This window comes from Esox lucius, chromosome 6, assembly GCF_011004845.1.
Source record: "Esox lucius isolate fEsoLuc1 chromosome 6, fEsoLuc1.pri, whole genome shotgun sequence".
NCBI lineage: Eukaryota > Metazoa > Chordata > Actinopteri > Esociformes > Esocidae > Esox > Esox lucius.
Genome location: NC_047574.1, coordinates 22,531,961 through 22,555,827, shown reverse-complemented (window position 1 = coordinate 22,555,827; position 23,867 = coordinate 22,531,961). Strand labels below are relative to the sequence as shown.

The 23,867-nt window shown below is 41.6% G+C and overlaps 4 protein-coding genes across 8 annotated transcripts; 2 read left to right on the top strand and 2 right to left on the bottom strand.

Annotated features, from left to right (window-relative positions):
- Nucleotides 1–154: 154 nt before the first annotated feature.
- Nucleotides 155–4,819, bottom strand: polr1c (RNA polymerase I and III subunit C). Its single transcript, XM_010892280.3, has 9 exons — nucleotides 4,727–4,819; nucleotides 4,403–4,474; nucleotides 4,209–4,316; nucleotides 3,972–4,104; nucleotides 3,718–3,837; nucleotides 2,582–2,734; nucleotides 1,227–1,376; nucleotides 991–1,107; nucleotides 155–760 (listed from the first exon to the last, which is right to left on the bottom strand). Exons 1-9 carry the CDS (start codon nucleotides 4,796–4,798, stop codon nucleotides 642–644), a joined length of 1,044 nt encoding a protein of 347 aa, XP_010890582.1. The 5' UTR covers nucleotides 4,799–4,819; the 3' UTR covers nucleotides 155–641.
- A 241-nt stretch (nucleotides 4,820–5,060) lies between these two features.
- On the top strand, nucleotides 5,061–7,263 carry LOC105023242 (dual specificity protein phosphatase 13). Of its 2 annotated transcripts, XM_034292590.1 has the most exons (5): nucleotides 5,061–5,099; nucleotides 5,270–5,354; nucleotides 5,442–5,526; nucleotides 5,915–6,129; nucleotides 7,047–7,263. In XM_034292590.1, exons 1-5 carry the CDS (start codon nucleotides 5,070–5,072, stop codon nucleotides 7,244–7,246), a joined length of 615 nt encoding a protein of 204 aa, XP_034148481.1. In that variant the 5' UTR covers nucleotides 5,061–5,069; the 3' UTR covers nucleotides 7,247–7,263. The 2 variants fall into 2 exon arrangements, with proteins under 2 accessions (XP_034148481.1, XP_010890583.2); XM_010892281.3 differs by having other exon boundaries at nucleotides 5,270–5,526.
- Nucleotides 7,264–7,292: 29 nt separating this feature from the next.
- On the top strand, nucleotides 7,293–9,981 carry LOC109614647 (dual specificity protein phosphatase 13-like). 2 transcript variants are annotated; one of them, XM_020047101.2, is made up of 4 exons: nucleotides 7,293–7,379; nucleotides 7,847–7,973; nucleotides 8,313–8,530; nucleotides 8,725–9,981. In XM_020047101.2, the coding sequence occupies exons 2-4, from the start codon at nucleotides 7,852–7,854 to the stop codon at nucleotides 8,934–8,936; spliced, it is 552 nt and encodes a 183-aa protein (XP_019902660.1). In that variant the 5' UTR covers nucleotides 7,293–7,379; nucleotides 7,847–7,851; the 3' UTR covers nucleotides 8,937–9,981. The 2 variants fall into 2 exon arrangements, with proteins under 2 accessions (XP_019902660.1, XP_010890585.1); XM_010892283.4 differs by lacking the exon at nucleotides 7,293–7,379 and having other exon boundaries at nucleotides 7,681–7,973; nucleotides 8,725–9,980.
- Nucleotides 9,982–11,194: 1,213 nt separating this feature from the next.
- si:dkey-191g9.7 lies at nucleotides 11,195–22,731 on the bottom strand. Of its 3 annotated transcripts, XM_020047020.3 has the most exons (4): nucleotides 22,575–22,731; nucleotides 17,785–17,972; nucleotides 17,380–17,661; nucleotides 11,195–14,878 (listed from the first exon to the last, which is right to left on the bottom strand). In XM_020047020.3, the coding sequence occupies exon 4, from the start codon at nucleotides 14,867–14,869 to the stop codon at nucleotides 13,331–13,333; it is 1,539 nt and encodes a 512-aa protein (XP_019902579.2). In that variant the 5' UTR covers nucleotides 14,870–14,878; nucleotides 17,380–17,661; nucleotides 17,785–17,972; nucleotides 22,575–22,731; the 3' UTR covers nucleotides 11,195–13,330. The 3 variants fall into 3 exon arrangements, with proteins under 3 accessions (XP_019902579.2, XP_019902578.2, XP_010890629.2); XM_020047019.3 differs by having other exon boundaries at nucleotides 17,380–17,972; XM_010892327.4 differs by lacking the exon at nucleotides 17,380–17,661.
- Nucleotides 22,732–23,867: the final 1,136 nt, after the last annotated feature.

Genomic DNA, 23,867 nt, shown 5'->3' with positions numbered 1-23,867 from the left:
ATCGGTCAAAAATGTGCATATGCCTCTCCCAAATCTTATTTTCTCTTAAGTTGCAGCACGTTTACTCAAATCAAACATGCACAAGCTAGAGTATGCCATATTCACTTTCATGAATTAATAAAATAATGTACTGTGTAATAGTACTGACACGGTATAGAAATAACATTTTGTAACTTTATTAGTATTAAGAGTAACATTGAATATGCATTACATACTACTAACTGATTACAAGTATACATAGTGCACTGCACCTTAGCACAGTTTGACAGCTGCCACTTTACAGTGACAACCAACTCTGCCTTCATCAAAAACGTTCTATCAACAAATAACCTGCTTATAATTTTTGCACAACTGTAGAAATGTACTAATGTTGGGTCAGCCATAAAGACATCCCATTGGAAAACATCCGAGTACAAAATAAAGTATAGTACAGGAGCAGTACAACCCTTCCTGACAAATGGTCTTATGCTGGGTACATACTTGGCAAAAGGTTGTTTTAAAAACAAAGCATCCTCAGTATTCCCCCATTGTCCTTCCATTCCAAGTGTGTTGTGTTTTATTGTCCAAAAAATGTTGTACACAAGCCAACCATGTCTAACCCCTGGGGTTGGCTATTTGCATTTGGTCAAACTTAATTGCTGTTATTCCATCTCTGAGGAGTCAAGCTCACTCAGGAATCTCTGACACTTAGCCATGAGAACTTTGATAGCCTCTGAGACCAAGACATCAGGTGGCAGGATACCAGTGGATTCTACAGAAACTGCATGGAAAACAGAAAACAAAACATTAATTACAGTGCCTATGCACAGAATGGCAAACAATTCTAGTATCAAAGTATCACTAAGGAAAAAAGCCAGAAAACAGTTAGCTTCTTAACATGTCCACACAATAATTACAGTAAGTATGGACTACACTACCAGACGTTATGGTACATTTCACTAATGTACTTGGCAGTAACACAGTGATGTTTTTAATTTCCTGGGTACATACAGATGAAATGGTCCCGCACTCTTGCAAGCTTCACAGCATTCTTGAGATCATCGTGTCTTAGTACCTCCCTACTGCATGTATCTAAGCGACTGTTCATCACCTTGGCAACAACCTTTCCTGGGAAGGAAGATGCTGAATTATCAACTACATTGGTCATAAAAAGCTATAGTAAAAGTACACGCACAGTATGTGTAATGGGCAATGCATAATATTTTTTTTTACAGCTTATGTTTTACCTCCGTGGTTCTCTAGCTCAATGACTCCAGGGGAGAAGCAGCGTTTCAGACGCTCTGCTTTCTCCCCCTCCACAGTTTTCATTAGTGTGATCTCAGGAAGGAGTCTGTAACTGGCTGTAGCCACCGGGGAAAACTTGGCATGGTCTTGACCTGCAAAGACAGAGCCATCAGAAAAGTAAGAAAATCACTAATTCAACAGAATATGACAGAGATGTATTCATAGGCAACTGTGCAGCCACTGTAATGCAACATAATGGGCATCAAGATGTAGTTGGTTCCCCCTTTGCTCCTCTTCTGGGAAGGCTTTCCACTAGATGTTAGAACATTGCAGGTATTTGCTACCATTCAGCCACAAGAGCATTAGCGGGGTCAGGTACGGATGTTGCGTGATTAGGCCTGACTAGTAGTCTGCTTTCCAATTAATCCCAAAGATGTTTAATGGTGATGTGGTCAGGGCTCTGTGCAGGCCAGGTAAATTATTGTCAATCTTGACAAACCATTTCTGTATGGACCTCACTTCGTGCATGGGGGCATTGTCATACTGAAACAGGAGCATAGAATTGTGCAGAATGTAATTTTATTCTGTATAATTATGATTTCACTACACTTGATCTAAGGGGCCTAGCTCCCCCTTGAAAAACATCCCTCAGAACATTCTTTCTCCTCGCCCAAACTGTACAGCTGGCCGTATGTATTCGGGCAGGTAGCGTTCTCCTGGCATCCCTAAAACCCAGATTTGTCCATCAAACAGCCAGATGGTGAAGCGCAAGTCCTTACTTCAGAGAATGTTTCCACTCCTCCAGTCCAATGGCTGTGAGCGTTACACCACTCCAGCCCATGCTTCACATGCACTTCGTGATCTTAGGTTTGTGTGGTCTACTGTAAGTGCTGTTATTGTCAATCCTTGGTGGTGAATGTCGCAACTGAAGACAGACGTTTTAGGCGCTTCAGCAGTCAGCGGCCACATTCTGTGAGCTTCACAGCTGAGCTGTTGTTGCACCAAGTTGTTTCCATTTCACAATAGCTTAGTTAACCGGGGCAGCTCTTACAGGGCAGAAATTTCACAAGCTGACTTGTTTGGGGCACGGGTGTTAAAGTCTTACCCTAAAAGAACCGGAGCCTGCAGGTTTTCAGTACTACCTCATTAATTGCACTCACCTGATGTTCCAGGTATCAGTAAGTCCCTCGATAAAAGGTTACAATGAAAACATTTAGTGAAACTGTCTTTGTTAAAGTTTTTTTCATTATTTTTTTTTGGACTAAAGGTTAAACTTTATATATTTTTTTTTACTAAAGGTTAAACTTTAGTATGACTTTGGTATTGTGCAGACAAAATTACATTTAGCCAATCTCACCAATGCCTTTCACACAGTGCATGACTATATCCAGTTCTTGTCCAGGTCGAAGCTTTGCCAGAAGAATGTCCCCATGTACAGGACCAATGTTGGCATCTGCTAACACATCAGCCTGGTTCCCAATGGGGACCCACGTCATGTCTTTGGAATACACTGAAAGGAAAAATCAAAATACATAAATCGGTCGAGTCTGTGGAAATTAGGGAGGCAGACAGGGCATGGAGTTGTGAAATGTTTGGTAATTAACAGAACGTCTATTACCAATTTGATCAATTACACTTAAATAACTTGCAAGTTCTTATTTAAATGCATTCTTGAATTGGCCACACTCAAATTGGCAGAATTTGTATTTCATTTTCATTTAAGTAGTGTTTATTCTGACAATGTATTTTAATGTACTCTTAATGTATACACTAACCGGCCACTTTATTAGTTATACCTACATAGTATTGTAGTACCTGTGTTGTAAACAGTGGTTCTTTGAGTATTTGGGCCTTTTCTGTCAAATGTACAACTAAACCTCTAGACCATGTCTGGTTGCTTTTCATATGGAGTTGCAACCATATGAATCACTTTTTTTTGGGTCAATGAAGTGGACCTAATAACCTAGTAAAATATGCTATAATGTTCTAAGTTACGTTTAATCACTCAAAATTCCTTTACAGCTAGGCTCCATGTTTAACCATAACAAGGAAGTCACCTCACCTCTGTTTTGGTTAAAGCTAAGAGATGGAAGAAATGTAACTACTCGCAAATTCAAAGACAGATGTATGAATGACAGACCTGCTCATCGATGAAATTACTGTTTTAACCATGCTTTGACACTTGTTTTAATATTGTTGAATAAACTACAGTCTATGTTAGTATGGTATTGATCAAAGAAATGTAATGGCTAATAACATCTTCATGATCAGTTCTTGATAAGGCCTTAGCCACCCACCATTACACATGATCACAGAATAAATCATCAATTATCCTCAAATAAATGTGCAGCATTGTCCGTTTATTTCTCTCTGAAAAGTAAAACTTTCAGACAGAAAAAACAATTCAAAAGACATTTTGTCTCAGACAATTTCCATTGTCAGTCATCTGACATTCTGGAAAGCCTTGTATAGTGTATTTATTGCCTGACATACCCATGTGATTAAGGTAAAGTTCCTGGGGGTCAGCAGAGTCTTTGGTGGCTTGGTGGTTTCTGGTGCATTTGATCTTCAGTTGAAGTTGAATTGTATCAATTTCAGTGCCTTCCTCATCCCCTGAGAAAAGCACAAATCCCTTAAACTTGTACAAACAAAATTGAAGTAACTGGTGGTGACTGCCTGACACAAATCTTGGAACTTTGTGTTGCTATTGTCAGCTGGTGGAGTCAAGGTAATCAGAATAAATGTACCTGCATTTCTGTACTCAAACAGTCTCGGGTCAGCCTTGATAGGGATCAAGCCTAGCCTTTGTGCAAGGACCTCATCCTGAATGATGGATGTGTTGTTGTAAATAAACACCTTCTCGACAGCCATAGTAGGGACCTGGGAGGAGCATGTTACTTATTTGAGTCTTATATGAAAATATAAACACAGTCACCATATATTCTGATGTCTTCATTGGAACAATGCTATACGAGTATAACTACCTCTGCAAGCAATATTCGTCGAAAAGCATTGGCAATGGAAGCATCGATGCCGACCATGTCAAACTCCATGCACGTTTCATCCATTTGCACCACATCGATCCTAAAATTCTGTAATTTTAAACAACATATTAATTGTATACATACAATTAGGTATTCCAAGAAACATATTTCAATGATGATAGTCTATTTTTTACCTTTTGAAATTTCTGCAAACTCCATGTGTCATCGTAGCCTGGATAATTGCCAGGGTAATCTGTTGTGTGAACCTGGATTTCAAAAATGTAAAAGCACGTCAAATACAGTAAATCTTTGTCAACAGAAAAATGCTAATTGAGGACTGTGTGGTATTTTATACTGTACTAACTAACGCTTCTTATGTCATTAGCCAATGTTGTAGCTACTAGCTACCTATCTAACATGCCGTCTAATGCAGTACATCTGCCCACAAATTCTGAACACAGAACCTAAATGTATTTATTTTAATAGAGCACTTGTCAAAATATTCTTAAATGACTTACATTTTTTACGTTAAATTCACCTAATATTACTCTATTCCGAATTTCATCCACGTTGCTCATGGTCGCTGCCATTTTCGCAATGTTGTCCTTTACGTCATAAGCTCCGCCTTTACATATTTTTTGTTGCTCTCAAACGTCAGATGAATTCAGAAAACTGAGAAGTATAGCTGATAAACTCTGAAAAATTATCTTCGCATGCTTCTTTTTATTAAAGCTGATAAACTCAAAAAAATTATCTTTGTATGCTGCTTTTTTATTAAAGTATTTTGAAATGGATTTGTGAATTGTGAATCTGTAAACTGCTGTAAGCTGCGCAGTAGCGTTAGGCGTTCATCTCTGTATCATGGGAATCTCCACTAGAGGGCGTAAAAAGGTGAGGTTAAAGTACAGTAAATGACAGCTATGTATCCATCTGCTCCATCTGTTTTTGTCTGTCACATGCTGTCATAAGGCGCGTGGTATACCTGGCACACCAGGCAAGCAGTCAACAAGTGTGCCTATTTAGAATTTACAGTGTGGAGTAATGCTGTCTTTATGTTCTAGGACTGTGTGAGGACTAATACTCTCTGCTGTGACGGGTTTTTAATGGCCAGTGATGAGGTTTCATGTGCTGTGTTTGACAAGACAGGTGAGCTAGAAGGTTGTGTGTCATGGTCATGTGACACTGGGCTTAAGTGTGTTTCTAAGCCAGATGTATGTGAGCCTCCATCTGTAGAGGTGCTGGAGGGGCTGTTAAATTCAGTCCAAAGCTCCTGTAGGCATGGGGATGAGGTGTGGCCCAACTTATACCTGGGAGACATGTGAGTACTGCTTATCTGCTTTTCCAGTCGTAATTACAAACACTCTCAGTGACGTGTGTTGTCTATCATCTACATGACTCGTGATAGGTGTGAGCTGTGCCGGTTTATTGAGAGTGTGTTTGTGTGTGTGTGCGCGTACGCATGTGAAATCATCGTTGAGTTGCTAACAGTTTAGCTTCCTTCGCTGACAGTCTGCCTGGGCCCATAGTAGGCTCTGCTTCGTAACACACTTCACTGGCCTCCATCAAAGGATTCCAGCCATTTGAGCTATACACATATTATATATCCCTATCTGCCTGGTTTCATGCTTGCTGTGGAGTGAGCTTACTGCACCTTCTTAACTCCTTCACTTATTTTATTGATCTCCTCTTTACACTGGTTGTCCTAGGTTTATGTCTCATGACAAATATGGGCTTTGGAGGTTGGGCATTACTCATGTCCTGAATGCAGCCCATGGGAAAGTGTGTTGTAAAGGCAGTGATGATTACTACGGTACCACAGTCAGCTATTATGGAGTTCCTGCCAACGACCTACCTTCATTTGACCTTTCAGCTTTCTTCTACCCTGCTGCTCAGTTCATCCACCACGCCTTGATGTCAGGAGGTAAGTCACAGAACATACCTAGACTGTGTGTTTGTCACTTTATGTATGTTATGTTATACATTTAAAATATATTTTATATAAATTTAGGATACATCAGAGGATACATATACATTTAGGATTATCTGTATAAATATTGGCCAAACAACATGTATTTTGAAATTTAGCTTATTGGCTGTATTTGGAACACAATGGTTTTAAAATATGTTATTTGGCCAATGTGTTTTACAGTGCCTTTGGAAAGTATTCAGACCCCTTCACTTTCTCCACATTTTGTATTGTCATAGAGATACATATTTTTTTTTTTGGCCATCAATCTTCACGCAATATCCCATAACGATTTCAGAAGTGTTTTTTTGCCCACTGTCATGAAGGCCTGATAGAGTGGTGCAGAGAAGGTTTTTCTCTCTGACAGGTTCTGTGAAACTCTTTTAAAGTCACCTCACTGACCAAGGCCCTTCCTGCCTGGTTGCTTAATTTGACCAGTTTCAGTTTCAGAATGATGGAGCCTTTCCCAGAAGTAGGCCTCAACACAATTCTATCTCGGAGGTCTGTGGAGAGGTCCTTGGACTTCATGGCTTGGTTTCTGCTCTGACATGCATTGTGAAGTGTGGGGCCTTACATAGACAGTTTTGTGCCTCTGTGCAATCAATTGAATTTGCCAAAGGTGGACTCAAGTTCTAGTGAAATCCCAAGAATGATCACAAGGCAGAGGATTCGTCTGAGCTCAAGCTGGAGTGTCAAACGTGTTTTCAATTTGTCATTATGGAGTGTTGTGGGTATGGATTTCTTTATTGTTGTAAATTACCTCTATAACACAGCAAAATGTGGAGAAAGTGAATGGGTCTGAATTCTGTCCGAAGGCACTGTATTTCACATGTATTTTCAAATTTTTTGTCTTTGATATGGATGTTCCCTAGGCAAGGTGTTGGTGCACTGTGCTGTAGGAGTGAGTCGCTCTGCCACATTGGTGCTAGCCTTCCTCATGATCCATCATCATTATCCTCTCCTGGCAGCCGTCCGGCTGGTGCAGCAGAAACGTTGGATCTTCCCCAACAGGGGATTCCTAAAGCAGCTCATTAACCTGGACCGCATTTTGCAGAGAGAAAGAAAGGACTGAACCCACACATTTTACATTTCTGTCATTTAGCAGACACTGTTATCCAGTAAGACTAATGAGTGTGTGCATTTCTGTACGCGCCCGCATGAAAATCCTGCCTGAAAATGCAACCACCCACTCTGGTGTTCCACGAGTAAGGCTCCACCAAATTACCTACATGCGCATACACACAAACAGATGATAGAAAAGCAAACTGACATCTACTTCACCTACCACTTCCTCCCTATTTCTGTCCTGTGTATGACATAGTGCTGGTTACATGACTCTCTTATCTCCTTCCTTTCCATCTCAAATTTCTTTACCCGATATTGTAACCCCCGTTCTCTGTTCGATATATATATATATATATATATATATATATATATATAGGAGAGTTAGAGAGAGTTAGGGAGAGTGAGAGAGAGAGAGGGAGAGAGAGAGAGAGAGAGAGAGAGAAATAAACAGAGAAAGAAAGAACAGGCTGAACCCAGAGCTAAAATGGGAGGACAACCAGCAGCCACCTGCTTGTGTCCTTCACATCTTCACACACACATTGGACATGGTCACACAGGCCCGACGGGCTGCAGTAATTAAGTCTATCTGAGTTGTGCTACTTTGTAGGGAGAATGTCAAAGGGAGAGCAGCAAGACCTGGTGGTGATTAAAGAACTAGAGTTGATCCTTGACTGCTGCAAGCTTGAATTGACACCGCTAGATGAGGTCTGGCCTAATCTCTACATCGGAAACATGTATGTTTGTGATCTTTCTTATGTTGGCCCATTTCATTGCCACTACCTTTGATTGAATTGGTGTTTAGAAATAGGGTAATAGACTTGTTAATAGACTAGATATAGTCAAGGGCTACAGGTTGATTTGTATACTCTGGAACTTTACAGTACACCACTGTGCATGGAATTACTGCTCTTTAAAACAATTTTATTTTCATTTAAACCTACATATTTTTTTATATTCTATTTTCTTGTATTATTCTAGGCAATTCATTTATCATTTTCTGCTTGTTATTTCTATTCAAACTTAATAATGCAAATTTCTCTCCTTATCTCTGTCCCTTTCTGTCTTTCTCTAAGGGCCATTGCTCAAAACAGAGCTGCATTAAAGAAACTTGGCATTACACATGTCTTGAACGCAGCTCACTCTAAGCAGGGTAGCATTGGGGACCAGGATTACTATGGAAACACATGTGTGTACTGTGGCTTTCCTGCAGAAGACTCGTCCCATTTTGACCTCAGCCAGTACTTCAAACCTGCAGCTGACTTCATAAACAAGGCCCTGCAGACTAAAGATGGTAAGGATTTAAAGCATGTGTTTACTATATGTGTTGGTATTTAATGTTTATTTTCACTATGTTGGTGGGCTATTTCATCTACTGTGTTTAGGGCAAATGGCTTAATAAGCTTACTTATTTACTGTTTATTCAAGACTGTCTCTAGAGACAGTCCATTCCTTCCATCTTTCTAAATCCCCACTCTCTTAATCCAGGGAAGGTTTTGGTGCATTGCATCATGGGTGTAAGTCGTTCAGCCACGCTGGTGCTGGCGTTCCTAATGCTGCACTGCCGTCTCCCGCTCCGCAGTGCACTTGAGCATGTGACCCAGCGACGAGCCATCTACCCCAACAGACACTTCCTGTCACTACTGCTGACCCTCGACACACAGCTCAAACGCAAGAGGCGACTTTGTCCTATTCTCTGACAGTCCCTTTCTCATTCATACATTACCTTCTCTCATCCCTCCCTCCCTCCTTTCTCCTCATCCCTTTTTTCTCCTACCCAGCCATCCATCTCACATACAATCCATTGTAAATACTGATTATGTAGTAGGACTTTGCATTAGGTACCAGCTGGTCCTATATCACAGCATGTTGTATATACTGAGTGTTACCATGTCTTGAAGCCATTATTCCCAGGAGAGAATGTCAATAGTCACTGTCTTTACATATAAAATAATTATAATTGGGACTTTTCATCATTCTTGTGTTAGCCAGAGGTGATACACTTAGCTCCAAATGTACTTGGACAGTGATGCTAAAATTATATTCTAAATTCCATACTGTACTCCAGCAATTATGGTTCACATTAGGCAACAGTACAGACTGTCATTTTGATACAGTGGGATCCACTGTAAATATAAGCGCTTTCTTTTGTCAATAATTGGACAATAATCTCTATATTTTATAACAATATTCAAGTCTCGGGTTTGCGACACTTCATTTTCCCATTTATTACACAGTGCTGAACAATAGCTCGTGTCAGGTTTTTAAACACATCCATGATTTATTCTAGATATTTCTTGAAAGGGCCTGTGTGGTGAGAAGCTTGATAATATGTTCATAAACATAAGAAATATTTTCCGCATGATGAAGTTGAATTAAAGCTGCCTCTAATGTTTAAAAGACTACATTTTAAACAACAACATGACTTTTCTCTTCCCTTTCCCTTACTGAACGATACTGGAATAGTATTAGGGTGGTTTAAAGTGGGGAAGTGGGGGAACTGACAGACAAACCAGTGAGAATGTTACAAATTGCTCCTTAAACACACTAACAGAAAAATGGTTGACATTTTCAGACGCTGCTAGGAATTTAACAATATTTGGGTGGGATGGTACTTTTCACCCACCATGTGACATCACAGTTTAATTTGCGTTTCATACTCAGATACTCCTGCCATTATTTGCAACACGCTGCTAGTAGAGAGGCTACCTGGCTTCCTTAGCTAGACTTTCTATTGTAGAGCAAAGAAATTGCACATTAAAGTCCTGTGTAGCTCAGTTGGAAAGAACATTGTTGTGGGTTTGATTAATTTGCGGCTAGTACAAACATTTACTCACCTACTTATTTATGCACATTGCTCTGGATAAGAGTTTCTACTATGGTAGCCTTTGTTTTGTAACGTAACCTTTGTTTTCTGTAAGGCAGCAATTGCAGGGTCTTTCATCATCAGAACAATCAACAAGCACATCTAAGTGCACAGATACGATCACAGAACCATTCATGTGGCTTGAATGGTTGGACCTATAAGATTTTATGACCTGAAAGCTAAGTTTCTCAGAAATTAACATAATGGTGCTCACAAGGCAGCACAGAACCAGGTATAATCAGACTGAAGGAAAAGGACTACATCATCAACATCAATTATGTTGACTACACACAGGAGAAAAAGTACAAAGTATTATACTGTGTATAATTAAAGGAGCCATATGTCATTGTGATATCAGCAAATGCCCATAACACATCTGCCTTAAAAGTGGAATGACAATATTTATTTTCCCCAGAAATAAATTTGTGTATATTCAAAAGCGCAATATAATATTCAAAATTTCTATTGGAGAACAGAAGCCTAACCAGCATCTGGTCTGAAATGGAACAGCTGCAACCTTTCTTCTATCTGTCACTGTGAGAATTACAAAAATTGTTTAGTGTCATCCACAAGGCAGTAATAGGAGAGCACACGTGACAATATGACAGTTCCAAGTCACGTGTTGCATGGAGAGACGAGAGCTTAGAGAGATTCAGGAAAGTTGGTCAAAGGCAGCAAGCTCAACTGTTTTGGAAAGGAAAGACACAAGGGACACCAGTTTGTGGTTTTTGACATCTGTGGGGTCACGTTTTGGTTTCTGGGGAAGGGGTGCAAATCTGGCCATCTTTAAGTCAGAGGGACTCAACCAGTGGGAGTGAAATATAATCATTATCAATTCTAATTGGTTTTGACATGGAAGTAATTGAAGGACATAAAACATGCCTTATGTCCTGGATCTGGTCCCGATGTCTCTATCAGCCGAGTTCTGAGCATCAGTCAGTAATGTAACGATAATAAAACAGACACTTTTTGAACTGCAGATTGCCCCCTTTAAGGGGAATCTTACATCACTAATGAATACATGTCCTTTGAATTATCCAATCTAGGGATGTTATCAAAAAGCTGTACAGTAAGGTAGACAATGAGATTGTGAAGACTTCACAAAACAATTTTATTTGTAGTGACTGCAATACATTGTTACAGAGGGGGAAACACAGTTTCCTAAATGGCAGCACAACAACTTCATACTGCATCTAAGATCTTTTATTGCTGGCCTCAAAAGAAGCCTTGAAAGCATATTCACTTCTCCTTTGTGATGTTAGTGGTTTGTCATTTGACATAACCATTAATGCAGGTGAGTGCTGGAAAGACATAACAGCATATTCTAAGGATTTCTACTGAGCTGGAATCTGGTCAAACAACCTCTGAAAACCCTAGAATACTGTACAGCCTGTGCCTTAACTTGAAATGGCAACTCCGATAATTATGTACTCAAATTATACTGTGGAGAACAAATTCATCTTCATAAAGATGCATTCCAGGACTTTTGGCCACTGGTTGTAAAAGTGGTGCTTTTGAGACAGAACGTGTCCCCAAAAATGGTGTACTTTCATGTATGTGCTAAAATGTGCCCCATGTCATCAAAACTATTCCAAACTTGGGTTTTAATGATAAAACGGAGGTATGATATTGATACTACTTGCAGATTATGCATGTATAAAAAACATTACATCACCAACATAAAATTGGAGATTCATATATAAAAAAAATGTTTTATGTGTAGTCCCAGTCCAGACATTTTTAATTCCAGGCTTGGTCATTATTTAATACACAATAATAACTTCAAAATTATACTACTGATTACATGATTACACATTATTCTAACTGCATTGTCAGAACATTATGATACAACTTTAAATCTGCTTGTAACACATTTTGTGTTGGTCGTGTGATTACAAATGCAACTTAACCATCTAGTTGTAAATCAATAATTTTCAATACCAATGTAGTACATTTCTATGGCACAGTAAAGTGAGAATACAGTATACTATTAGAGCTGTGTTGAGAGTAAGACTCAGATATGAGTGGATCTATTCAGGGGTTATTGTTCGATGTATATATTTGACCTTTAACTATCTGGTTAAATTACTAAAATAATTATTTGGCTGTGGTTTTGAGTGCACAAAATATTCATCATGCAGAATGAAATAAGTTAATTATATTATAATACATTATTCCTTGCCCTCATTGTCTTTTTAAATGTACCAAGGTGAAATGGAAGTGAAATGAAATACATGTTAATAAGTGAGATGAGTGTGAAGCCATGGTCAAGTGATAACACTCCTGGCTTCTTGCACATCTCCCTGCTGGGGACCTGGGTTCAATACCATCTACCACAGATTCCTACTGTCAATTAAAGCCTTGCAAAAATGATATAAGAAGACTGACTGTCCACTTTCCTTTAAAAAACAATAAGTGAACTATGGAAATATATTCATTTACCATACTGTTATGTGCACGAATAGATTATGACATCTGATGAGATTTAGACTGTCTTCATAAAAAAAAATCTGCAATCAGTTAACCCCTTCTCTATGTCACAGTGTTTTCCTCTGCATCACAGTGATGAAATGAATAATCTGAGATCACAAAATCATTTAAAGATTCACAACATGCCAGCTTAATAAACTACTGTACTGTCAATTCAGGATTGCAGTGTGAATATGGGCAGTACAAATGTATTGTATAAAACACACATTGTGTAAAAAACAATGGTAAATTCCTATGGTCCCTATAACGCGCTAAACAATAATCTACTGTATGCTAAAAACATTTACACAAAATTTGAATAATTCAAAATAAGAGCAAGGTAGACACAAGATTTGTAGACAAGATGGTCTGTGGTGAAGTGGTGCTTCCTCTTTCTGCTGTTATATATACGTTATATATATATATATATATATATATATATATATATATATATATATATATACCTTCAAGCAAGTCCATTTATACAATCCCAAATGATAAAGAAACCATCACATCATTGTGTTTGATTGTTATTGCCATCCTCCATTCTATCACTTGGCATGTATGGAAATGATGAAGATAATGTTACCTGTGAAATCCACCCAAATTATGACCTTCCACTCTCCATTAGTTTTCCTCAGTAGGATGGTTCTTGTGCTCTCGCCGTTATTCCAACTGGCACACAGAATCTCTGGTGTGTTGGGGTCATCTAAGGTGCAATAAACCGGCAGCCATTTTGACCTGTAAGCGTTCAACCCTTCAGTCCACGGCCGTACTGGAGAGGGCGCAGCAGGAAGGGGTCCTGAAAGAGCCTATCACTTTTCCCCTCTTCCTCTTGCCTTCGGCTCCACCGCTGCTCTTCCTGGACGTGGCGGTGTTATCGTGGGACAGTTTGGCAGCACGGCTGGACGTTTCCCTGATCTGCAGCTCCAGGTGCTTTTGGATAGCTAGACCCAGCTCCTCGGGGTCCACCGATGCCCCGTACACCTCCCACGTCATCCCCTCGGCGTCCCACTTCACCTCCTTCACCGGGGGTTTCTGGGAAGTGTCCGTCTCTTTCGCGCACTCGTTCCTGTTGTCACTTTCGTTCCGGTCGTCGTTCCCGTTCTCCTCCACCAGACAGACCTGGGGGAACACATGGGCCGGGCGCGCCTCGTCAACCCGGCCCGTCTGAACTCCCACATCCCTGAGCTCCATGCTGGTTGTCATGGTTCCCATGTCCCTGGTGATTCTGTTGTTGCTTCCAATGCAGCTGTTCTCCTGCATGTATTTCTGCAGGGCAACACTAGGGGGCAGACCGCTGGCCCAGGAGCAGTTGATGTTGCAGTTGAGGTTGCAGCACTGCAGCAGACGCTTGGCGTCCAGCCCCGTCTCGCTGACAGATGACATGAGGCGAGGCAGGGAGAGGAGGGCATGCTCTGGGTGAAGCGGCAGCGCCCTCTGCTCCCCGAATTCAGCTTCTGCGCCCAGCAGGCGGGGCACCAGCTGGGCGGGGGCTGGGATGGGCTGGGGGTGGCAGTAGGCGGCAAAGGTGTCTTCCAAAATCCCGTGGGGCTGGGCAAAAGAACAGTAGCACTTATTGGCATCCTGACGTGAACGGGGGTTTTGGGCCTCCCTCCCGACCGCGGACGCCGCGTTAATGGGGCCGGGGGCCCGGACCCAGACACGGCCGGCCTGAGACGGCTGTGTGCACATGGTGTTGACAGGGCTGGAGTCCTGGAGCTGCATAGGCTGCCCGCAGGCTAACGTGGGTAAGGCATTCTGGAGGAGGTAATCTCTCCCTGGGTGGGAGGGCCAGGTGGTCTCACTGTGGGGTGGAAGGGCAGGGGCCTTCCTGGACATGTGGAGGGTATCTGAGTGACTCCTATGGACAGGCAGCCTGGGCAGATCCAACCCAATCTGGTCTCTCTCTGAGGACGAGGGTTGGGGCACCTCACTCTCCCCGAAGGGACCGTGATTGTTGATGGCCTCCTCTCGTTGGTGGGCTGTGTATGGCGACTCGGCCATGCTGCGAGGGCGGACTGCAGTCCTTTGGTCCACATGGTCAGGTATGTGCGGTCGGTCAGATTTCTGAGCGGCCTGAGTTGGCCCCGGGTGGTCTTTTTTTGGGTCTCTGCGACAGCATGGAGAGGAAAGTTCACTGGAGCTCCTCCTGAGTTCCTCCAGCCTCAGGGGATGTGTAACCCCGTCTGTGGAGCTCATGGAGTGGGGTAGGAGGGGGTCGGTGCAGAGCGCAGAGTCAGGGGAAACACTGTTTCCATTATCTAACTCAGACACAGGACGCCCAGCCTCTGCCATGGAAAAGCCCTGGAACACAGTGGAAACAGATCGAGAATCAACAGTATTGCGGTGGGACATGAGGAGAGCTAACACGACAACTCCCTGATGAAACCAGTCTTCTGGTACTATGCTAATTGTTTTGTTAGGAGATGACTCATCCTGCTGGCAGGTAGACTACTGTAATGGCAGACGTAAAGTTGAGTTTAACCCCAAGTGCTTTTACAGTGTTATGGTCATTTTTCTGTTCATTCACACGAGAGGCACAGAATACCATTTGGTGTTTGAAGCTCAAACGTTTAAGGGGAATAATAATGAATATCTACAATTTGCCTCAGTTCATAAATCCTTTGAAGATATTGCTGGACTCTCTCTCTATGCACACAAGTCTCTCACTCAGGGACAGCCGGGATGAACAAGTGCCGGGTCAGATTACGGGTTACATTACTCTCCCCCCACCAAAGCAATTTGCAAAACAACGATTATCTACCGTAGGTGAAAACAAACGTTCTGTCACAGCATAAACACAAAACTCGGGAAGCCCCATTGATTGAGGTAACCCTCTGACTCTACATTTGGACTAGCTCAGCCCTGCTCTCCCTGAGGGAGGGAATTGGGTGGAAAGAAAGTCAGAGCAACACCTACTTCAATCAATTTATTAACTTTGTCAAATCGTAGGTATTTGTCGTTATTCCCTTTTATGGCTTTGATTATCTCTGGTCCACAGATTGTGGTGCTCTGGTGGGTCATTGGTTTGTCCACATATGAAGGGGGTATGCCATAAGCAGAGTGGTCAGGTATCGCAGACTCACAGTGGCAGAGATTAGGCCAATCAGATTAGGTCTGGATCAGCCTCTCGCTGATCCATAAGATTACAAGAGAAACACATGATTGTCTGTGTCTATGCTTCTTTAGGCGCATTAGAGGGTATCTTCAACATATCCTCTGTATAAGCTATGGAAGGCTACTGTTTTGAGTCACGGCGTGATGATATGTTGTTGGCTACAGGGCTAATCCTTAGTCACCTTAAGCCCTGAATTTGTATACACTGTATACACCTGTTTCAACATAAAACTATAAAAAATATTTAAATGGTTTGCTTAACCTATTACCATAACTGTTTTGGGGCTGAAGGTGCATTTAATTTTCATTTGTTTTTTTTACATTTTAGTTGAAATGCGAGCATTGTATATTATACAAGTATTGATCTGAATTTGAAAAAGCTTGTTGAATTAAATGACAAATTCCTTTTGGCAACAGCAGCTATGTTTCCATTCCTTGTACAGGCATTTACAATGTTTACAGAGAAAATTGATTTAAAAATTCCCTTTCAGGGTGTGCCAATCAAAAACACTTTTCCATGATCCATTGTTACAAATGGATCATTCATTATACATAGTTTCCCCCTTTATTTTAGCCAGTAAGTTGACTCAGAACCTATTCTTATTTACAGCAACAACAGATCCGTGCCTTAGGGTTAACTGCTCAGGGACACCATTGCAGATGCTTTACCTGTTTGCTCAGGTTTGACATTGCATGCTTTCTGATACTGGTCGGATGTTTGACTACCTGCCGCTTCAAATTGGCAACAGCTTGTATGCCCTCCCACCTTTCATTTAAATTTTTCAGGTGGACCAGATGGTTAAAAGTCGTAGATCTGAGATAATTGAATGGTCAAACTTGCATTCTGCAAACCATAAAAAGGCAATCCTTGTCCTGCACAGATTTACATTATTGAAAAGATTCTACAGATTTAAGAAGCAGAAAGTAGAATTAAACGTGAGGTTGGGTGATGTAGTAACTTTACAACATACAGTATACCTTGCACAGTTTCAAAATGATTCGGAAATCAATCATCATCTCAATGTTTTTTCGTCATCATTACCAAAATGAGTATTTATTAATTTGTTCACCCTTTTTGCCCATATTATTGCAGGTAGATTTTTCAGAATTCAGTAATAAATGAAGGTGAGCAGTGTGTAATCGGGACACCTTTTGAGTATTGTGAAAATGAGACATGCAGAGTTATCCATAAAAAACTTGGCATTTTCACAACACTCACCCAAAACAACATAAAAATAACCATATGATAAAGGCAAAGAATGTCAACAGGTACAGTCTTGGAGGAATGGTAGCCTATTTTAAAAACTCCAACAATCTTAGCAGCTCAGAGATTCAGGTAGGGAGTTTGAAAGGTATGGTCTCCCATGATGCAGAGCTGGGTCCTAGGGGGAGGAAGCGCTTTGGTGTGGCTTGAACACTGGGTATTTTGATGTTCATTGTGGCAGAGTAAATACACAGCTCAACAAGATGAATGCCTCAAGCATTTGAAGTATGGGACTAGGACCGGATTCGGACTGGTTAAACTTCTCCAGTCCCCCCACACACACATACACATAAGTACACAAACATAGATATACACGTACACAAACACACACATACACACGTGACACACTATTTCTGGACCACCGGGTCACAGAGACGGAGAAACATGTAAATCCGGCAGGGTCTCCGTTGTCACCTTTGCTTACCTTACAGACAGAAAATGAGATCCGTGCCTTAGGTTCCTATTCCCTCTCTGTTCCTCCTGTCCCTCTCTTTCTCTCTCTCTCCCTTTCTCTCTGTGTCAGAGAGACACAGCTATCCCCCAGGATCCCAGGAGAGCCCCTGTCAGTCCAAGATGTTGGAAAGGAAGAGGAAGGCGCTTCTCCTTTCCTCACATCCACAGGTGACTCCGCCCCCTTTCATCATTCACCATGCTGAGCCCTGCCTTTATTCTCTCCAGTCCCCTCCTCCTCGTCCCTCCCTTAATTCTGGCCGCGAACAAGATGGAAGAAACCTTCAGATAATCCTCTCTTTCGTCTGATTACAAATGAAAGGCTGCCCTCGTGAATCCTCAAATCCCTCCCCAGGAGAGAGGGGTAGTGAGTATGTACCTGTGTCTGTGTGGTTTTCTGTGCATGTGACGGTGTTCGAGATGGGCAGCGATGGTTTGGCACCGTGTGCGATGGAGAACGAGTTGGGAAACACAACCAGGGGATTGGATGGAGGAAGGGGGAGGGGGAACGCTAATGACGAGATGCACAGATAGTCAGGCAGACAGCGGCATTGGCCCTTCACCCACCTGAGGAAAAAAAGAGAAAAAGGAAAATGCATGAATGAATGCCCTGGAAAAAAATAGGTTTCACAGCGAAAAAACAGCCACCCCCTAACACAGTCGCTTTCTCTCAGACCCACACACACACAAACACACACACAGTATTCTGACTCTTCACCTACTCCCTTACACACTCCCATCACTCTCGCCCACTCTCCATAGCCCTGTCCCTGTTGCTATGGAAACTGCAATACTCAATGGGACCCTGATGAATGTTCATTTTCTATGTTGTTGTGAGGCGACAGACAGTAAAAACATGTCAGCCAGGATTTGACACTGCTCATGATTATCAAGTTACAAGAGGACAGTGTGATCTTATGTCTACTTACATCGATGTCATATGGCATAGTATTTCTGTCCTTGCATGTAAATGAATAAAAAAGCATGAATGTATTTGTTGGAAATGTCAAATTAATATAGGAATTCATGTAATTACTGGAGGTTGGTTGTATTTCTGTTACAGTGGTTTAGATTAGCTTTGATGATTTGAAATATTATTTATTGTAGTTCATATGCAAATGAGTAAACTTCTACCCCTTAAGGTCAGATCTGGGATAATCTAACCCTTTCGTAATCCTAACCTTAACCATAGGGAGAACAATGATAAACTGCACTTGGATCAGATTTCAGGGCCAACATAGTGTATCTTGATTTGATAACATGAGTCAGGTACGGTCAGGTACTCTTGGACAACATTCAAATGCAACAGCGTGGTGAGAATCCATTGGCTGTGCAAAACGAGGGTAAAGATCAGGAGTTGGAACCCACTGTAAAGGATCTTTCCTCACCATGGTAACTGGTGAAAAATACAGACAGAGGTTGCGGAAGACAGAAAATGTGTGATCAAACAAAAGGCAGCAATAACAAAGCCTGCAGTACATCACGTTTCCTTGTTTGGGTTGCACTAATTGTACATACACGGAGTGTCAAATGAAAGCAATATTTATCTAGCGGAGGGAACAGGCGCAAACCTCAGATCTTTTTTAAGCCCTCTGATCAGTGCTGTAGCTGAGAATGAAATATTGTTGTTAATACTGTCAGAAAGTCCAAGGGATTGAGGGTGGTTGTATGGGTACTTAGGATTTCTGAAGAAGAGTTTATTGGGGAGTGGAAGGAAGAGTTAGAATTAGGAACTAAAGTCTCATTAATAAGACAAGCTGAACATCTGGAGTGGGAATGTACCAGGACAGATGCGTACGGATTAAGGGTTAGCTTTGAAAGAGTGACAGTCTGAACAGAGTGGAGGATGAAGGAAGACCCAGAAGGCAGGGCTAGAGCATGTCCTCCTGCTCACCAGTGGCCTTCGCAGGTAAACAATGTCCGGCCTCAGTAACACTATCAGGTCCTGAATATGATCAGATGCGAGGGGTGTTGTTGGAGAGTAAAATTGAACTGAAATTGAATTGAAAATGACAATAGGTCTACTACCATACAACTCAGGTAGAACAGGGTATCTCAGCTCAAGCAATGTCCTACCATGGCCATGATATCCTTCCCACCATCGTTAAAAACAAGGAAGTCAGAGCTGCCTGCCTTCAGGTGTAATTACAGGCAGAATAGGGATCTGTGAAGATCTGCCAGAATAGAATAGAGATGACTGACACCCCACTCGCTGAATAGATCTCTGCCCTCATTCTCCCTGCACACACAAACAAATTCTTTATGTAAACGACCCACAATTATTTGAATAAACATGACAAAAACACCTTTTTATCAGCGATGGTAGTGTACATTATACACAACCATTGTGGCAGGCATTGATACCATGATAATGGTTTGTTTGAGTATGCCTCAACAAAACACCTTCATAGACAAAGACACACCATCTCTTTGGAGTTCTATTGGCCTGAAGCAAACAAGGAGGAGCTTCAGTAGCACTAAAACATCTGTGGTCTGTAACCAGTATACACTGCTCAAAAACATTAAGGGAACACTTAAATTACACATCGGGTTTCAATGAACAAATTGCATTAACGATCAGAATCTTTGCTGTACATTGTGTAATTCGTTGAGAACAAAATGACTTCAAAATGACAACAGTCAATGGAAACCGAAATCACCAACCGATTGAGGGCTGAATTCAAAGTCACTCCGAAAATCAAAGTAAATATTAGAATTCAGAGTTCCAACTTGCGTAAATTCCATCACAGCAACTCATAATGTGACTCAGTAGTGTGTATGGCCCCCATGTGCCTGTATGCACTCACCACAACATCTGGGCATGCTCCTGATGAGACGGCGGATTATGTCCTGGGGGATCTATTCCCAGACCTGGATCATGGCATTAGCGAGCTCCTGGACAGTCTGTGGCGCTACTTGGTGGCTACTTGGATGCACCGACACATAACATCCCAGAGGATCTCAATTTAATTCAGGTCTGGGGAACTTGGCATGGCCAGTCAAAGGCCAGTCAGTGGCATCAATGTCTCCATAATCCAGGAACTGCCTACACATTCTGGCCATAGTTGGCCGGCATTGTCCTGCACCAGGAGGAACCCAGGGCCCACTGCACCATCGTAAGGTCTGACGATGGGTCTGAGGATTTCATCCCAGTACCTAACAGCAGTTAGGGTACCGTTGGCTAAAGTCAAAGTCAAATTTATTTATAAGGCACATTTAAAAACAACTTGTGTTGACCAAGGTGCTGCACAGTCAAAACATATAGCCAACTTAACATATTTATAGGACAAACAGAAACAGAACTTCCTACCCATTTGCAGACTCAAATGCTAAAGAAAAAAGATAGGTCTTAAGGTGGCATTTAAAAATGTTGCTACTAGTAAAGGACCTAATATATAAAGGTAATCAATCTGCACGTTGCTGGGCTGTGAGCATGGGTCCCACTAGAGGATGTCAGGCCCTCATGCCACCCTCATGGAGTCTATTTCTGACAGTTTGGTCAGAAATATGCACACCAGTAGCCCACTGGAAGTCATTCTGTAGGGGTCTGGCAGTGCTCCTCCTGTTCTTCCTCACACAAAGGAGGAGATACCGGTCCTGCTGTTGGGTTGATGCTCTTCTACGGCCCTGTCCAGCTCTCCTCGTGTAACAGCCTGTCTCCGGGTATCTCCTCTATGCTCTTGAGTCTGTACTGAGAGGCACAGCGAACTTTGCGATGGCACGTATGGATGTGCCATCCTGGAGGTGCTGGTTTACCTGTGCAACCTGAATGGGCTGCAGGTACAGCCTTATGCTACCAGTAGTGACAAGGACACTAGCAAAACGCTAAACTAGAGAAGAATCAGTCAGGAAGGATAAGGAGAGAGCAATTGTCTCTGGCCACCACCGGCAAAACCATTTCTTTTTGGGGGTTGTCTTGCAATTACCTCTCCAGTGCACCTGTTGTCACTTTCATTTGCACCAAAACAGGTGACATTGATTCACAATCATTCATGCTTCCTAACGGGACAGATTGATATCTCAGAAGTTTAACTGACTTGGTGTTATACTGTGATGATTACGTGTTCCCTTAATTATTTTGAGCAGTGTACATATAAACAGTATGTAGGGATGGATTGAGGGAGTTGGGTATGTGGGAGTTGGAATGTTCCTGCTCATTAGCTACATCTGCTGGCCAGAAGATGCAATATCCTGGAAGGGTAAAACAGTAATTAAATACCCCTGACAGTTAGGTGTGAGGTTTGGTGGTGGCTAATTAACCTGACTTTTTCAGATCTACTCTGTCTTTGATGCAGACTTACCCAACACAGAAGTATTCCCACTCGATCAGTAAGATGTGACAGGGCTGAGATGAGTCAAGTAAGTCCTATTCGGTTTACATTTAATTGTTATAACAGCAGTTAAAAGCATAGCAGTCTGGTCTTAGAGGGACTGGAAGAATAATATTCTTTATTTACATAGCACCTTTCATACAAAGAATGCAGCTCAAAGTAAGAGAGTTGTATTGTTTATTTTGCGCTGTAGCAAACACTGTTACCACATTCCATAACACTAGTCCTTGAACTGTTCCCCTGAAGAGGATCTACCTGGGTTGTCCATGTTTGGAACTTACAGACTTTAGCTAGAATGTCTCACCAAAAAGCTTGTCCATTTCATAAAATGACCTCAATAATACCTACTATTTGCTATATTTCTGAAACAAGCCAATAAGTCCCCTTTATTGGTTCTGCAATTCCTTTAAGGTAGGGGTTTCCAACCTTTGAAATGTATCGCTCCCATTCAAGAGCCAATAACATATGCGTCTTGAGCCAGTGTTAGTGTTTAATTTCACAATATTTTATATATATTCAGTAAAGCTGTTTTCTTTTTGGGAACACTTTCTTCTAGAAGCCTGGCCTGCACTCTGATGTCTATATATTGTTGTTGTGAACAAAAACAAAGTGGCCCTGTCCGATGTATGACAAATACTGTATATAAAGGAAACAGACTGTATTTTAATGGTACAGTATACTGTACAACACACACACAGGAATATATTTTAAAGACAGTATGTACACTCATAAATGTTTAAACAACTTCTCTCATGCAAGGTATTAAAGGAATCTAGTGACTGATAGGATTGGAGGTCAGTAGCTTGTCATTTCACATGCCATGTCATATCAAGCCTACCTTCATATTTCAAGGTCAGGTCCCTGGTGTTCCAGTTCTCTAGTGGTTTCTTTATACTCCCGTTGCTAAGCTAACTCCCTCAAAATCCATCTGGCAGAGGAGTATTCACACCTCTCCTGTGAAAACTAAGGATTCAGTGTAGAGCATATCGGCAGTTCCAAAGTGTACTATTGTTTGTTTGCTGGTGCTTTTTAGAGCTCAGTTCCTTTTTTCACACCTACGCACACAAACTTGAGACACACCTACTCTATATTTGCATATACAATTCCACATGCAGCCTCACACTTGGCCCTATAATCACCCCAAGCATACTGCATTTGTTAATCCTTTGTCTTGTCTTACAGTTTACACTCCCTGATAATAGTTCATAGCATTCATAATTATTTCATGACTTTTTGTCATTCATACAAAAAGGTTTCCTTTTGAAACCTAGGAGAATATAAATGAATAAATACAAATCGAAAATGAATGCACTATATTGACACTAGGCATATGAACACTCTCAGAGAACGACACCTTTAAATAATATAGTTACGGCATTTGTTGTTATTTGTCTGCTGTCTTCAGTGTGGTAGTAAATGTAATGCTGCCCCAAGTAGAGCAGTGGTCTGTGTCACTGCCTTGCAGTAAAACTACGTCAGTGAGGCCAGATATTCAAGTCCTGGTCAGGTCTCAGTGTCCAGGGATTCTGCAGAGGGTGCCACTAATTGTTTCTGGGCTCCCTGGGTGGGTGAAAAAGTGAGTGTTGAAGAGGCCTGTCTTGGCTTGCTGCACTCCTTATGGCTGTCCAACTTGCATAATCGTGAATAATATGTTGTTGTTGTTTTTATAGCTTTTTTACCAGGTGTGGTGACTGTTAGCACATTATTGTTCACAAAAATGTGTTAACTGCCTTGTTCATGCACAGTGTTTACCTTTTGAGCTCGGTGTTTGATCTAGATTAACTGGTCAGAAGCACTAACTGCTAGGTTACACGTAATGGTGGAACTTTGCCATTCATATTAGTGATGCTCTATTATCACCTGGGACGTATTCAACCTGGTGGTCACCTCAAGGACCACCAGATGTTCAATGTGTTTGATATATTCCAGAGCTACCACAACTAGACTTGTCAACTAATCATCATTAAAAAATAAAAATATATTTGGTTCAAATTTATTGTACTGAACAGTACGAGTACAGTACAAGGAAATGCTGTTAGCATCTAACCAGAAGTGCAAATAGAAGAGGACAGGAAATGTACAAGTATTATGTAAAGTGTATGCTATAAGTGGAATGTACAGATGTGCAGTG

Excerpts from the sequence above, each read along its gene's own strand:
- polr1c (XM_010892280.3), bottom strand. The coding sequence starts at position 4,798 with ATGGCAGCGACCATGAGCAACGTGGATGAAATTCGGAATAGAGTAATA. Across the intron at positions 1,108-1,226 it reads TGAGCTAGAGAACCACGGAG|GAAAGGTTGTTGCCAAGGTG; the intron begins GTAAAACATAAG and ends CTTCCTTCCCAG. Across the intron at positions 761-990 it reads AGTGCGGGACCATTTCATCT|TTTCTGTAGAATCCACTGGT; the intron begins GTATGTACCCAG and ends TTTTCCATGCAG.
- LOC105023242 (XM_010892281.3), top strand. The coding sequence starts at position 5,070 with ATGGGAATCTCCACTAGAGGGCGTAAAAAG. Across the intron at positions 5,100-5,269 it reads CCACTAGAGGGCGTAAAAAG|GACTGTGTGAGGACTAATAC; the intron begins GTGAGGTTAAAG and ends TTTATGTTCTAG. Across the intron at positions 5,527-5,914 it reads AACTTATACCTGGGAGACAT|GTTTATGTCTCATGACAAAT; the intron begins GTGAGTACTGCT and ends TGGTTGTCCTAG.
- LOC109614647 (XM_020047101.2), top strand. The coding sequence starts at position 7,852 with ATGTCAAAGGGAGAGCAGCAAGACCTGGTGGTGATTAAAGAACTAGAG. Across the intron at positions 7,974-8,312 it reads AATCTCTACATCGGAAACAT|GGCCATTGCTCAAAACAGAG; the intron begins GTATGTTTGTGA and ends TCTTTCTCTAAG. Across the intron at positions 8,531-8,724 it reads GGCCCTGCAGACTAAAGATG|GGAAGGTTTTGGTGCATTGC; the intron begins GTAAGGATTTAA and ends CTCTTAATCCAG.
- si:dkey-191g9.7 (XM_020047019.3), bottom strand. The coding sequence starts at position 14,869 with ATGGCAGAGGCTGGGCGTCCTGTGTCTGAGTTAGATAATGGAAACAGT.